At 43.0% G+C, this 16,585-nt stretch overlaps 1 protein-coding gene across 2 annotated transcripts; it reads left to right on the plus strand.

The window, feature by feature from the left end:
• The first annotated feature begins 11,964 nt into the window (after positions 1-11,964).
• LOC117561260 (PHD finger protein Alfin1-like) lies at positions 11,965-14,595 on the plus strand. 2 transcript variants are annotated; one of them, XM_034238551.1, is made up of 7 exons: positions 11,969-12,123; positions 12,215-12,278; positions 12,484-12,572; positions 12,662-12,767; positions 13,001-13,106; positions 13,928-13,986; positions 14,314-14,595. In XM_034238551.1, the coding sequence occupies exons 2-7, from the start codon at positions 12,270-12,272 to the stop codon at positions 14,404-14,406; spliced, it is 462 nt and encodes a 153-aa protein (XP_034094442.1). In that variant the 5' UTR covers positions 11,969-12,123; positions 12,215-12,269; the 3' UTR covers positions 14,407-14,595. The 2 variants fall into 2 exon arrangements, with proteins under 2 accessions (XP_034094441.1, XP_034094442.1); XM_034238550.1 differs by having other exon boundaries at positions 11,965-12,278.
• The last annotated feature ends 1,990 nt before the right edge of the window (positions 14,596-16,585 follow it).

The raw sequence follows: 16,585 nt of genomic DNA on the forward strand, positions 1-16,585 counted from the left end.
CATTTGAAATGAAGCTTCATTGTGTCTTTGAAGTGTTTTGATCAGGGATGGAGACTGAGAGCAGCGTCAGTCAGACTGATGCTTTCTGACACCTCGTGAAAACACATCAGCCCCGCGTCAGGTTCCATCTCTGCTTCCTTCCAGCTCCCAGCGGAGAGAGAACGCTTCAGAACAGCAACGCTTTTGTTTCTATTCTGTATATGTTGCAGATCGCTGCAGAATAATGCAGATTGTGAGGCTTTTGTTCAATTTTAACCTGGAATATGTTTCGACACTCAACCTCAGAACTCGTCCCATCTGGGATCAATAAAGTTAATCCATCCATCCATGTTTATCAGGGACTATTTTCAGCGGCGGATGAATCCACATTTGGCTCCTTAGTGAGTGTTGGTGCTCTGTCGCCGCTCCTGTTTAGTGGTGATGTGGCACAGACTGTTTGTGTCGCAGCTGGCCTTTCAGAGACATTTCAGCCCGGAAAATAAACTGTTGTGACCTTTGATGCTGGGACATCGACCTGATCACACACACATTGGTATTGATATACCGGAGAGACGTTTATTGATATTACACAGATCTCTTCGTGACACACTGCAGACGAAAGGCAACAAGAAGGTAAATGCATTCACCTCTGCAGGAACATTTAAATATGAACTAAGTTATCTCAGCTTTAGTTTCACTCTTTAACCAACGCTTACACACAATAAGGCCTTCCGTAGAACTCAAAGGGGAGGACTCGGTTCCAGTCGGACCTGAGTCCTGAATCTGTCATTGCGTCTTTGTTTTGAAGTAAAATACTTTGACTAGTTTCAACATTTTGAAAGTCCTTTTTTTAGGGATTTGGTGCATGATTGAGTTTGTAAGTCGCTTTGGATAGAAGCGTCTGACAAGCAGCATGTCATGATTACCTTGGGTCTGAATCGTTGGTCAGGACTTTGAACTTATTTTACCCTAACTCAGGAATTGTTATAAATGGGACTTGTTGATTTTTACCTTAAACATTTTACTCATATATGGGACTTGTTGGTCTTGACTGTAAAGGTTTTGCTCTGGACTTGGTGGTCTTGACTGTAAAGGTTTTGCTCTGGACTTGGTGGTCTTGACTGTAAAGGTTTTACTCTGGACTTGTTGGTCTTGACTGTAAAGGTTTTACTCTGGAATTGTTGGTCTTGACTGTAAAGGTTTTACTCTGGACTTGTTGGTCTTGACTGTAAAGGTTTTACTCTGGACTTGTTGGTCTCGACTGTAAAGGTTTTACTCTGGACTTGTTGGTCTTGACTCTAAAGGTTTTGCTCTGGACTTGGTGGTCTTGACTGTAAAGGTTTTACTCTGGACTTGTCGGTCTTGACTGTAAAGGTTTTACTCTGGACTTATTGGTCTTAACTGTAAAGGTTTTGCTCTGGACTTGGTGGTCTTGACTGTAAAGGTTTTGCTCTGGACTTGTTGGTCTTGACTGTAAAGGTTTTACTCTGGACTTATTGGTCTTAACTGTAAAGGTTTTGCTCTGGACTTGGTGGTCTTGACTGTAAAGGTTTTGCTCTGGACTTGTTGGTCTTAACTGTAAAGGTTTTGCTCTGGACTTGGTGGTCTTGACTGTAAAGGTTTTGCTCTGGACTTGTTGGTCTTAACTGTAAAGGTTTTGCTCTGGACTTGGTGGTCTTGACTGTAAAGGTTTTGCTCTGGACTTGGTGGCCTGGACTGTAAAGGTTTTGCTCTGGACTTGTTGGTCTTGACTGTAAAGGTTTTACTCAGGACTTGGTGGCCTGGACTGTAAAGGTTTTACTCTGGACTTGGTGGCCTGGACTGTAAAGGTTTTACTCTGGACTTGGTGGCCTGGACTGTAAAGGTTTTACTCTGGACTTGGTGGCCTGGACTGTAAAGGTTTTACTCTGGACTTGGTGGCCTGGACTGTAAAGGTTTTGCTCTGGACTTGTTGGTCTTGACTGTAAAGGTTTTACTCAGGACTTGGTGGCCTGGACTGTAAAGGTTTTACTCTGGACTTGGTGGCCTGGACTGTAAAGGTTTTACTCAGGACTTGGTGGCCTGGACTGTAAAGGTTTTACTCTGGACTTGGTGGCCTGGACTGTAAAGGTTTTACTCTGGACTTGGTGGCCTGGACTGGTCCTGAAATGGTCTTGATTACAAATGATTAAGTTCTGACTTCTAGTTCTTGACTAGAAGCTTTTTGAACTCAAACGGTCCTGAAATGGAACTTTTTGGTCTTGACTTGAAATATTTGACTCTAGACTTGAGACTTGTTGTAGAATTGAACTTCCTGAAATGGGACTTGTTGGTCCGGACTAGATCGTTCATGCATAACTAGTAAACTGTTAAAGATGATCAGTAACTTAATCTGAAAATACTTTTGATTACTTTCTTTTACTTTTGTAATAGAAAGTAATGCAGATAAATACAAGAAAAAATAAATACCAATAAGATGGTTTGATTATGCAGCTTTAAAAAGAAGAAACTGAAATATTTCACGTACAAAATGAGTCTTAAATGATAGACTCGTCCTGCATGAATGAAAAGCAAACACTGAAATCCCATTACACGGAATCCATTACTCCCCAAGAAGTCTGCTTGTCTCCAACATCTGATTCCGTTTATTTATAACAATGCACATTTTGCAGAATAATATCAAACTGACATTTGTACACGTTCATGTTTCCAGCTGATGAAACCCTTCCTGCTTCAGCCGCTTCCTCAAACTGAACGAGGATCCGCAGCATGTGAAATGTTAGACGCTGTTCTGAAGCCAGGATGCTGAAAACATCCTCCTCTCCAACAGATGTGTCGTTGGGATGTAATCCTGGTGTGAACACGCTCAGTGGGCGACGTGGCTCCACCGGCCGAATGTGAATATCTTTTATTCATGGGAGAACACGGATATTTAACCTGGACATGTTTCACAGCGGGCTTTCAAACCGCCTGTTCAAACCGCGGGTCACCCGGTTGATTCTCAAAGCACACAAATGTGTCCTGACATTTCTCTGCCTGGGAAAATAGATTAGCTTTGGGCACAGACGGAAATATTCAGACTGAAATGATTTGGAAAACCCCTCGCAGCCATCGATAAATGAGGTTTTGGTGCTGCGGCAAATTAAAAAGATTGTGTGTCCGTTAAATGGGACATCTGCTCGGGTTAATTAGAACAGCGGCCAAATCCATCAACTTTACAATCATCCGCCTCATTGTGATGCTTTCATTTTTATGGTAATTTGGAGCTTTTTGAAAACAGCTCCCTGGTGGTTTCTGTGGTAGGAGAGTTTAAGATCTGATGAAACACAACTTTAACACAACACAACTGAGCCAGGAGTTCATCTGGACTGAGGGAATACCTTAGATCTGAAAACTGAATCTGTGGCGTTATATTAATGTCATACTGTATGCAGGACTGTTTTCATGACTCGTCCTGATCTGTAGATACATTCTTCACAGGGCCGGTATATTTTTAACAGTAAAAGTGATTTAGACTGATTGAAGTTGAGAGTGAAGCAGCAACAACGTGAAGCCTCCTCGTGTGTGGAGCTGCACCGTGACGGAGGCTCTGTTGGTTGGACCAGCGTGTCACATCAGAGGAATAACGGGAGTCATTTCAGAGGCGCTGTGTTGACGGATGACTCTCTGCAGGTCGGTAGAATGAAAAACGCCCATTGCAGGACACTCTGTTATTACACCGATATTACACTGTTGTTACACCCAAAATGCACTGTTATAACATTGCTATAAAACCGTTATTACATTGTTATTAAACCCATTCTACACATGGACACAGGCTGTCAAATGACTGTATCCCCCAGGGTACTGAAACCAGGGTTAGTTTGCATTCACGCTTCCCAACTGCAGACATGGGACCCGCTGGACTCACTAAGGCAGCATCAAGCTGCTGCAGCACAGCGAGCCTGAACCCTGGAGGATTCGGGGGCGTCAGGACTTCAGACATTCTGACCTGGTCCACTGGTCTCTGCAAACATTTGTTTAAATCATCATGAACATGACACCAGGTTCTATTTGCAGAAATCCTTGACATTGTAATCTGTAATCTTTTTCTTTACTCTCAGAGAAAAATGCTTTAAAAATAACCTTTAAAGTCCTCTGTCAAACATCTGCAGAGACGTTTGACAGAGGTTTCCCTAAGATCATGATCCTTTGACATCCTCAGAACCTCATTACATTTTAAATATTTAAGAAAGGTCTGGAGTTTAAAAAATATGAAATGGACTTCTACTTTTCACATTAAAAAAGGTTTTGCTGTTGGCGATAAAATCGTTCTTGGGTTCACACAGCTGGGAGACCAGGGGACACTAAAGAGTGACGCACACAGCTGGAGACCAGGGGACACTAAAGAGTGACGCATACAGCTGGGAGACCAGGGAACACTAAAGAGTGACACACACAGCTGGAGACCAGGGGACACTAAAGAGTGACGCATACAGCTGGGAGACCAGGGAACACTAAAGAGTGACACACACAGCTGGAGACCAGGGGACACTAAAGAGTGACGCACACAGCTGGGAGACCAGGGATCACTAAAGAGTGACGCACACAGCTGGGAGACCAGGGGACACTAAAGAGTGACACACACAGCTGGAGACCAGGGGACACTAAAGAGTGACGCACACAGCTGGGAGACCAGGGGACACTAAAGAGTGACGCACACGGCTGGGAGACAAGGGAACACTAAAGAGTGACGCACACAGCTGGGAGACCAGGGGACACTAAAGAGTGACGCACACAGCTGGGAGACCAGGGACCACTAAAGAGTGACGCACACAGCTGGGAGACCAGGGGACACTAAAGAGTGACAACACACAGCTGGAGACCAGGGGACACTAAAGAGTGACACACACAGCTGGGAGACCAGGGGACACTAAAGAGTGACGCACACAGCTGGGAGACCAGGGACACTAAAGAGTGACACACACAGCTAGAGACCAGGGGACACTAAAGAGTGACGCACACAGCTGGAGACCAGGGGACACTAAAGAGTGACGCACCACGGCTGGGAGACAAGGGGAACACTAAAGAGTGACGCACACAGCTGGAGACCATGGGACACTAAAGAGTGACGCACACCAGCTGGAGACCAGGGGACCACTAAGGAGTGACGGACACAGCTGGAGACAGGGGACCCAAAAGAGTGACGCAACAGCTGGAGACCAGGGGACACTAAGAGTGACGCACACAGCTGGGAGGACCAGGTGACACACAGCTGGGAGGACCAGGGAACACTAAAGAGTGATGCACACAGCTGGGAGACCAGGGGTCACTAAAGAGTGAGGCACACAGCTGGAGACCAGGGGACTCTAAAGAGTGACGCACACAGCTTGGGGAACAGGGGACACTAAAGAGTGACGCACACAGCTGGGAGCCCAGGGGACACTAAAGAGTGAAGCATACAGCTGGAGACCAGGGGACACTAAAGAGTGACACACACAGCTGGGAGACCAGGGAACACTAAGAGTGATGCACACAGCTGGGAGACCAGGGGTCACTAAAGAGTGAGGCACACAGCTGGAGACCAGGGGACTCTAAAGAGTGACGCACACAGCTGGGAGACCAGGGGTCACTAAAGAGTGACACACACAGCTGGAGACCAGGGATCACTAAAGAGTGACGCACACAGCTGGGGGAACAGGGGACACTAAAGAGTGACGCACACAGCTGGGAGACCATGGGACACTAAAGAGTGACGCACACAGCTGGGGAACAGGGGACACTAAACAAGGCTGGGAGCCCAGGGGACACTAAAGAGTGAAGCATACAGCTGGAGACCAGGGGACACTAAAGAGTGACACACACAGCTGGGAGACCAGGGAACACTAAAGAGTGATGCACACAGCTGGGAGACCAGGGGACACTAAAGAGTGACGCACACAGCTGGGGGACCAGGGGACACTAAAGAGTGACGCACACAGCTGGGAAACCAGGGACACTAAAGAGTGATGCACACAGCTGGGGGACCAGGGGACATTAAAGGGTGATGCACACAGCTGGGGGACCAGGGGACACTAAAGAGTGACGCACACAGCTGGGAGACCAGGGAACACTAAAGAGTGATGCACACAGCTGGGGGACCAGGGGACACTAAAGGGTGATGCACACAGCTGGGGGACCAGGGGACACTAAAGAGTGACGCACACAGCTGGGAGGAAAGTGTAAAGACAGAGGGACAGAAAGGCTTCAGCGCTGTGTCTCTCTGGTTTGCACACGGCTCTGAGGGAAAAATAGAAAGAGCATCTCTGAAGATGTTTTTTCTCACCGTCCAATTTCCTGAGAGCCGATTGCTTTCTTAGCTTCAGCTGATGCAACCTCTCAGAAACATGTAGAGTGGATTCAATCCAGAAAAACATTTGTAACAATCAGCAGAGACTCAGAGAGAAAGACATATTCTGGTGATTCATTTAAAAATAATCTGATGGTTTTCCCTCCTGTGGTTATGACTTTAGATCAGCTGGGAAATAATGTTCTTGAAGATGTTGGTACGTTTACAAGAGACACTACATACTGATATACACCTGGACATCAGCAGGAGAGAACTCTTTAAAGTAGAGACACTACATACTGATATACACCTGAACATCAACAGGAGAGGACTCTTTAAAGTAGAGACACTACATACTGATATACACCTGAACATCAGCAGGAGAGGACTCTTTAAAGTAGAGAGACTACATGCTGATATACACCTGAACATCAGCAGGAGAGGACTCTTTAAAGTAGAGACACTACATACTGATATACACCTGGACATCAGCAGGAGAGAACTCTTTAAAGTAGAGACACTACATACTGATATACACCTGAACATCAGCAGGAGAGGACTCTTTAAAGTAGAGACACTACATACTGATATACACCTGAACATCAGCAGGAGAGGACTCTTTAAAGTAGAGAGACTACATGCTGATATACACCTGAACATCATCAGGAGAGGACTCTTTAAAGTAGAGACACTACATACTGATATACACCTGAACATCAGCAGGAGAGGACTCTTTAAAGTAGAGAGACTACATGCTGATATACACCTGAACATCAGCAGGAGAGGACTCTTTAAAGTAGAGACACTACATACTGATATACACCTGAACATCAGCAGGAGAGGACTCTTTAAAGTAGAGACACTACATACTGATATACACCTGAACATCAGCAGGAGAGGACTCTTTAAAGTAGAGACACTACATACTGATATACACCTGAACATCAGCAGGAGAGGACTCTTTAAAGTAGAGACACTACATACTGATATACACCTGGACATCAGCAGGAGAGGACTCTTTAAAGTAGAGACACTACATACTGATATACACCTGGACATCAGCAGGAGAGGACTCTTTAAAGTAGAGACACTACATACTGATATACACCTGAACATCAGCAGGAGAGGACTCTTTGAAGTAGAGACACTACATACTGATATACACCTGAACATCAGCAGGAGAGGACTCTTTAAAGTAGAGACACTACATACTGATATACACCTGAACATCAGCAGGAGAGGACTCTTTAAAGTAGAGACACTACATACTGATATACACCTGAACATCAGCAGGAGAGAACTCTTTAAAGTAGAGACACTACATACTGATATACACCTGAACATCAGCAGGAGAGGACTCTTTAAAGTAGAGACACTACATACTGATATACACCTGAACATCAGCAGGAGAGGACTCTTTAAAGTAGAGACACTACATACTGATATACACCTGAACATCAGCAGGAGAGGACTCTTTAAAGTAGAGGACACTACATACTGATATACACCTGAACATCAGCAGGAGAGGACTCTTTAAAGTAGAGACACTACATACTGATATACACCTTAACATCAGCAGGAGAGGACTCTTTAAAGTAGAGGACACTACATACTGATATACACCTGAACATCAGCAGGAGAGGACTCTTTAAAGTAGAGACACTACATACTGATATACACCTGAACATCAGCAGGAGAGCACTCTTTAAAGTAGAGACACTACATACTGATATACACCTGAACATCAGCAGGAGAGGACTCTTTAAAGTAGAGACACTACATACTGATATACACCTGAACATCAGCAGGAGAGCACTCTTTAAAGTAGAGACACTACATACTGATATACACCTGAACATCAGCAGGAGAGGACTCTTTAAAGTAGAGACACTACATACTGATATACACCTGAACATCAGCAGGAGAGGACTCTTTAAAGTAGAGACACTACATACTGATATACACCTGAACATCAGCAGGAGAGGACTCTTTAAAGTAGAGACACTACATACTGATATACACCTGAACATCAGCAGGAGAGGACTCTTTAAAGTAGAGACACTACATACTGATATACACCTGAACATCAGCAGGAGAGGACTCTTTAAAGTAGAGACACTACATACTGATATACACCTGAACATCAGCAGGAGAGGACTCTTTAAAGTAGAGACACTACATACTGATATACACCTGAACATCAGCAGGAGAGGACTCTTTAAAGTAGAGACACTACATACTGATATACACCTGAACATCAGCAGGAGAGGACTCTTTAAAGTAGAGACACTACATACTGATATACACCTGAACATCAGCAGGAGAGGACTCTTTAAAGATTTTGGACAGAGGTCATATTTGAACCTGCAGCGATTAAAAATCATTCACATTCATGAATTCAAACACACTCCTTTTAGCCCCCTAACATTTATTTAAATTAAATCCGGACCCAAAGACCCGCCAAAAGTTTTGTAAAGACTAAAGTTTAATTTCTCCAATGTGTCCTGCAGCCCAGTCGCTAATTTATGAATGAAATGATGAAATATGCATAGAGCTGAGAGAAACCTTGAGAGGCCGGTGAACGTTCACTAAGTTTCATTTGAACTAAAGTTTCTGAGAATTAGGAGGACGATCATGATGAGAATGGAACTCTGTGTCCTCATATTCATTTTTTTTTTATTCTGGGACTTCTGCAGGGAAGATTGCGCCAGCAGTGTGCACGGCGAGACGTCTCCCAGGCCTGTTCGGCCTTTTATTAGTTCTAGTAATTTTATTGTTTTGTGTTTTTTGTCAAAATGCCAGTCGCTTATGGATATCAAAGCGTTTCAGGAGGGGGTATTAGAGCAATGTTTAGGAGAGCCAACCTCGAATCCTCCTCCTCCACTTCTTTCAAGCATACCGACATACCTGCGACGCCAGGTATATGCCATCCCCAAGAGGAAGCGCCCAAGACAAGGGGAAAGCGGGGCGGAGAAGCCTTAAGGAACAGGGCTTACCTGCTATCTCTACGTGGAAAGGCCCCTGGCCTCAATAGCAGTGGAGGCTACGCTGCCCCGATGAATAGGCAGAGATGGCTCCTCCACGTCTTTCCGGATGGCCGCTCAGTGAGCCTACCGGAGCAGGCTAATTTTTTCCCAGGCGGATACGCAGGGGTGGCGTGGATCACAGACATCTTCGCCCACTGGATTTTACTCAAAAACCGGGAAGAGAGGAGCTTACTCTCCGCCTGGCACTCATCAATGCTAGATCGCTAGCTAACGAGACTTTCCTGCTTAATGACTTTTTTAGATCCCGGGATTTGGACTTTATGTTTCTGACGGAGACGTGGATTCGTGCTGGTGAGTTAACAGCTTTTTCGGAACTTCTACCACCTGACTGTTCATTCATCAGCACCCCGCGGACCACCGGTAGAGGTGGAGGGCTGGCGTCGGTCTTTAAATCCAGCTTTAACTGCCGTCAAACCAACCCAGTCTCGTATATCTACAAAAACGCCTCTGAAATTGTAAGATGCCTACGTTTTTTTTCACCATTCATTCCAATGGCTGGCGTCTATGTCACGTGATCTTCAAATTTCTCCCTGCAGAAAAAAAAACATGGCCGACCTTCGTTTTATTCTCGGTGGAAAATGCCTATTTTAAGGTTAGTTTGGTCATTAAAATGCGTTTTGATGTCATTTCATGCGAGAAATATGAGTTGTTATTTCAGATTATGTGTGCAGTGGATGTACATGATCTTTAGTTTGCTAGTTATTATGAAGATTACTTCAGGAAATTGTGTCCATTCAACGTTTTCATTGTTACCAAGATGGTTGCTAGGGACGCTGCTATCGATATTATTTATGTTATGTTGTGTAAAATTGTGTTATCTTTATTGCTACCCCCTTCCCCGTCAATGTATAGTGTTGGTCCACAGCGCAAACGTAGGCCTATTAGTTTAACAAAATCAAAGGTACAAGCTAGACTTTTATTTAGCATCTCAAAACACATCGGACCGGCGGAGACAGGAAGTCCGGCTCACTAAAAGCCATTGGAATGAATGGTGAAAAAAAACGTAGGCATCTTACAATTTCAGAGGCGTTTTTGTAGATATACTACGTCCTACGTTGTGGACCAACGTAGTTATTACACGTTTTTTTGTGAGACTGGGTTGGTCAAACTCCGTCGAACAGCTTCTCCAGCTTTGAGCTGCAACTTTTCAAACTACACTCAGTGCTGGAATTGGGACGGTACTCACCGGTACGCAGTACCGGTGTTGTGTCATATTATGCCTCCCCGTCATGAAATGCCCCCCTTGTCACGGGAACGCGCATTTCTAAATGACACGTTTACACCTCTAAATGACACGTTAACACCATAGGTTTACACCTTAAAACGATGTTTAAAACGAAAAGTAAACGTTCAGGGTTTTTATTAATGGTAATTTTCAGACTGTGAGTTGTTTAGTGGTAGCTCATAGTCTTGATTCTTCTGGTTTAACTTTTCGCTCCGTATTTGAGGTGTCGAAATTCGTTCGTCACTTCCTTTTCAGTTTGTTTTTTTAAATGGTTTTTTTTATCATTATTGTTACGTCCTGTCTGTATAAACGTGCTTTAAAATGTATTGTTTAATTTTACATAGTTGTCATCTAATAATCTAAATATGTTTACAAATGTTACATAGTCTTTGTCAGCATATATGCTATGCGTACAAAATAAAAGTGTGACATTCATGAAACTTGCTCCATTTATTGGTATCAGTCCTAGAACCATACCCTGAAAAATGCTTGAGGGTGGGATTCATAGAAACCTCTTTTGGTGGGGGGGGGGCATTATATGACAGGCCTGGCCATCACAATATGCCCCCCCCTTGCTATCTTACAAAATAAAAGTGTCACATTCATGAAACTTGCTCCATTTATTGGTACCAGTCCTAGAACCATACCCTGAAAAATGCTTGAGGGTGGGATTCATAGAAACCTCTTTTGGTGGGGGGGGGCATTATATGACAGGCCTGGCCATCACAATATGCCCCCCCCTTGCTATCTTACAAAATAAAAGTGTCACATTCATGAAACTTGCTCCATTTATTGGTACCAGTCCTAGAACCATACCCTGAAAAATGCTTGAGGGTGGGATTCATAGAAACCTCTTTTGGTGGGGGGGGGGAATTATATGACAGGCCTGGCCATCACAATATGCCCCGCCTTGCTATCTTACAAAATAAAAGTGTCACATTCATGAAACTTGCTCCATTTATTGGTACCAGTCCTAGAACCATACCCTGAAAAATGCTTGAGGGTGGGATTCATAGAAACCTCTTTTGGTGGGGGGGGGAATTATATGACAGGCCTGGCCATCACAATATGCCCCCCCTTGCTATCTTACAAAATAAAAGTGTCACATTCATGAAACTTGCTCCATTTATTGGTACCAGTCCTAGAACCATACCCTGAAAAATGCTTGAGGGTGGGATTCATATAAACCTCTTTTGGTGGGGGGGGGGGCATTATATGACAGGCCTAGCCATCACAATATTCCCCCCCCTTGCTATCTTACAAAATAAAAGTGTCACATTCATGAAACTTGCTCCATTTATTGGTACCAGTCCTAGAACCATACCCTGAAAAATGCTTGAGGGTGGGATTCATAGAAACCTCTTTTGGTGGGGGGGGCATTATATGACAGGCCTGGCCATCACAATATGCCCCCCCTTGCTATCTTACAAAATAAAAGTGTCACATTCATGAAACTTGCTCCATTTATTGGTACCAGTCCTAGAACCATACCCAGAAAAATCAACCAGCGCAATGACGGTCAAGCAGCTGTTATTGACAGCTACGCTATGACCGCCATCTGGAAACACACATTTGGAAGAATCCGGGTATGTACATGATTGGAATAACTTTGCTTTTGTAAATGTTGCAAATGTGCATTTTTCAACAGGAATGTAATACTTGTGCAACTACTCTCAGGTTGATCCAATGGCACACAGTCATCGTGGGAATTGTGAACGAGAACCATCATTGGATGTTGGTGGTGAGAATAGGAGCATATTTTAAGCTCCAATCTGTATCTATAGTGCTGTATACACCATATATAATTAGTGATTTGCAAGATAACCGGGCCACACATACATGCTGTCACTTATTATTGATCAAATCTAAACAATACCCTACATCGTACCTGCGTAATGTATGGTTCCTGCCTAATGCATGTTGTGTTTCCATGTGAATAATAAAAGGTAATGTACCCCCATGAGAAGAAAACCCTCTTCTTGGATCCACTTGGAGAAGGGAAAGGCAAAACGAAGGTGTGCCTGCAGTCTACAAGGTACATTTGATACAGTGTACTAGTTCCGGTGTTTTATGAGTATTTTGACAATGATGTGCTGCATCTTGACACATGTATACATACTGTAGAGCCTTTATGAGGATGAAAGGCTGCAAGGTGTCAAGATGGACATGCAGCACCCTCCCCCATAATCGCCAACAAGACAGCACATCCTGTGGTGTCCTGGCCTTAAAAGTGAGTGTGAAATGCATTTAGCCAAACATTACTCTCAAACTCAAATTCAGTAGCAATTAGACTGAATATCTTGACTTGCTTTTATACATCTTGATCAAAGATGTATTGAATTGTGTCAAACTACACATATACAACATGTCATTCTTTAAATCTGTTGGGTCATTTGTCTGTATTCCATTTGAGGGTAAAATCATAGACCATGCAGTCCAGATACTAATCAAGGTTCTCTTCAGTTTGCAGAGAAGATTTTACTGGGGGAGTCAATTGAGTTTGAAAGCTCACAGAAGGCAGTGCACGAGCTGAGGCTGGACATTGCTACTTCTCTCCTCAGAGAATCTGGTTTGTTACCTTTTCTCAACATTGTCAATGACTTCATGTAGTTACTTTTATTAATTGTATCTCATAAGTATGCATCAATAACCTAGTATATTAATAATGTGCCATGCAAATTGTTGTATTGTATCACTGCTTGGACCATTGGTACTGTTGACCAGGGACATTATCAGGGTTTTAAAAGCAACACAGTGGCTTAAGTATAGATTAGGGTAAATAGTCACTACATACAGTATATTGTGTATCTCAACTCCAAACAGATAACATATGAAGCATCGCAGGCAGGCATCTTCAACTGCAATTTCATATAGGCTACACACGTCACACTCTAACACACCCTTTCAATTCTGCGGTTTATTTAAGATGTGAGATTTCCCCATCTTCCTCCTTTCAATGTGCTCATTGGTGTGTATTACTTTTAACTGATATCCTCAGTTAATTTTTACCTTGAATTTATTATAATCTAAGCTGTAAAGCTAATGTGATGAACAACAAAAGAACCATGAGAACCAAACTTAAATTGATGCGTACAGTGCGAAAGAAGTTTTTGGATGTTTTGTAATGACATTGTGCAGGTTCCCATTCTAAAGAGGGTAAGGAGAGAGTGAAAGAAGGAGCAGATGGCTCCTCTGTGCTCAGATTTAATCATTTAGAAAATCTATGTGTTTGTGTGTGTTTTGCCTTTTCTTCACACAAAATAATAAAAGACCACAACAAATGTGTCCTTATATAATTGACCTTTTAGTCAAAAATTGGAATGGGTCACCTTGACCCCAAATCTGTAATGTGGTTTATCTGAAGATATTGATTACGTTTTGTCTCAACAGATGATCTAAGCAGGCTTTGCTTTTACTGCGGGATGGAGGAGCAGGATGAAGAACATTGGGTAATTTCCTATTGCACATTACAAATAAAGAAAATTAGCAGAAATATGTTTCCAGACTTTATCAACATAACATTTGCGTTGGTAATTGCTACTATATTTGGCATCTTCAGCATTAACTGATAAAGGATTAATGTTTTGCTTGTTTTTCCATACATTTTTGTTGAAAATGTATTTCTTTCTCATAACACAACATTTATGTTTTTGAAAGATTTCGATTATTGAAGGAATGGTTAGAATGTTAGTGGGAAATACATTAGAGATATTCTATTATCATAACAAAATCCCATAATGCATACCTTACATAACAAGTATTTATTGTTTTCTCAGATTTGCTGTGACATTTGTCAGCAGTGGTACCACCACCAATGTGTACAAAGGCCGCCAGTTGATCAACCGTACTTGTGCCCTGGATGCACATAATGCCCCGAAGGAACCATCATTAACTGTCCACTGTCATTTCAACCAATGCAACTATTGTTTGGCCTGTCATAAAATGCACCCCACCCCAAAAGAGGTTTCTATGAATCCCACCGTCAAGCATTTTTCAGGGTATGGTTCTAGGACTGGTACCAATAAATGGAGCAAGTTTCATGAATGTGACACTTTTATGTTGTAAGATAGCAAGGGGGGGCATATTGTGATGGCCAGGCCTGTCATAAAATTCCCCCCCCCCCACCAAAAGAGGTTTCTATGAATCCCACCCTCAAGCATTTTTCAGGGTATGGTTCTAGGACTGGTACCAATAAATGGAGCAAGTTTCATGAATGTGACACTTTTATGTTGTAAGATAGCAAGGGGGGGCATATTGTGATGGCCAGGCCTGTCATATAATTCCCCCCCCCTCACCAAAAGAGGTTTCTATGAATCCCACCCTCAAGCATTTTTCAGGGTATGGTTCTAGGACTGGTACCAATAAATGGAGCAAGTTTCATGAATGTGACACTTTTATGTTGTAAGATAGCAAGGGGGGGCATATTGTGATGGCCAGGCCTGTCATAAAATGCCCCCCCACCAAAAGAGGTTTCTATGAATCCCACCGTCAAGCATTTTTCAGGGTATGGTTCTAGGACTGGTACCAATAAATGGAGCAAGTTTCATGAATGTGACACTTTTATGTTGTAAGATAGCAAGGGGGGGCATATTGTGATGGCCAGGCCTGTCATATAATGCCCCCCCCCACCAAAAGAGGTTTCTATGAATCCCACCCTCAAGCATTTTTCAGGGTATGGTTCTAGGACTAGTACCAATAAATGGAGCAAGTTTCATGAATGTGACACTTTTATTTTTGTAAGATAGCAAGGGGGGGCATATTGTGATGGCCAGGCCTGTCATAAAATGCCCCCCCCCACCAAAAGAGGTTTCTATGAATCCCACCCTCAAGCATTTTTCAGGGTATGGTTCTAGGACTGGTACCAATAAATGGAGCAAGTTTCATGAATGTCACACTTTTATTTTGTACGCATAGCATATATGCTGACAAAGACTATGTAACATTTGTAAACATATTTTGATTATTAGATGACAACTATGTAAAATTAAACAATACATTTTAAAGCACGTTTATACAGACAGGACGTAACAATAATGATAAAAAAAAACATTTTAAAAAACAAACTGAAAAGGAAGTGACGAACGAATTTCGACACCTCAAATACGGAGCGAAAAGTTAAACCAGAAGAATCAAGACTATGAGCTACCACTAAACAACTCACAGTCTGAAAATTACCATTAATAAAAACCCTGAACGTTTACTTTTCGTTTTAAACATCGTTTTAAGGTGTAAACCTATGGTGTTAACGTGTCATTTAGAGGTGTAAACGTGTCATTTAGAAATGCGCGTTCCCGTGACAAGGGGGGCATTTCATGACGGGGAGGCATAATGTGACACAACACCGGCACTTCTGGTTCTGACCCATGGAGTACCGGCACTTCTTGCTCAGTACCGGCATGCTGGCGGTACTCCGGTACTCATGCACCTTGCTAGTACTCAACACTCTCCCGCCATTCTTATTATACATCCATATATATATATATATACAGCCGCCCGGTACTCAGTAGATGCGTCATGAGGTGCCGAACGGACATTCTCATCGCTCTAACCGCTGGAGTTTCACAGCGGCTGTCAGCTGTTTACTCCTGTCATTCAAACAGAACGTGCTGGAGAGGGGGCGGGGCTTATCTTCTCCATGTAAATACTGTGGTGGAAACGACTATGTCAAAATTAACCTATTTGACCGTGATTTAATAGTAATACACGTTTCAAAATAATAATAATAATAATGCCGAAGTAACAACATACTGAAAACTGTTAGTAAAACCATGTTTTAATGCTTTACAATTTACATACCTAGATGCACGTGTGTTGTGTTTATGCAGTGCAACTCCCACCCAGTGGGTGGCTATGTAGAGTGATAGAACAGAGCAGGCACGCCCCCGAGAGAAGGAAAGCAAGTCACGTCACAAATTAGCATTTCTAAAATGTTAGCGTGGATTAATAAAAGTGCAAAAAGACAGCGGTTGTCGCCGGAAGAAACTTCAAATACAGAGAATGCTGTGCCAGTGTTGGAAATTGTGTCTGATGGGGAGCTTTCTTTGGTTG

This window comes from Gymnodraco acuticeps, unplaced genomic scaffold (assembly GCF_902827175.1).
Source record: "Gymnodraco acuticeps unplaced genomic scaffold, fGymAcu1.1, whole genome shotgun sequence".
NCBI classification, from domain to species: Eukaryota; Metazoa; Chordata; class Actinopteri; order Perciformes; family Bathydraconidae; genus Gymnodraco; species Gymnodraco acuticeps.

What these genes read in the sequence shown, in the direction of transcription:
- LOC117561260 (XM_034238550.1), top strand. Translation starts at nt 12,159, where the DNA reads ATGTTGCAAATGTGCATTTTTCAACAGGAATGTAATACTTGTGCAACT. An exon ending in ACCATCATTGGATGTTGGTG is followed by an intron (nt 12,279 to 12,483) that starts GTGAGAATAGGA and finishes GAATAATAAAAG; the next exon opens with GTAATGTACCCCCATGAGAA. An exon ending in AGCAGGATGAAGAACATTGG is followed by an intron (nt 13,987 to 14,313) that starts GTAATTTCCTAT and finishes TTGTTTTCTCAG; the next exon opens with ATTTGCTGTGACATTTGTCA.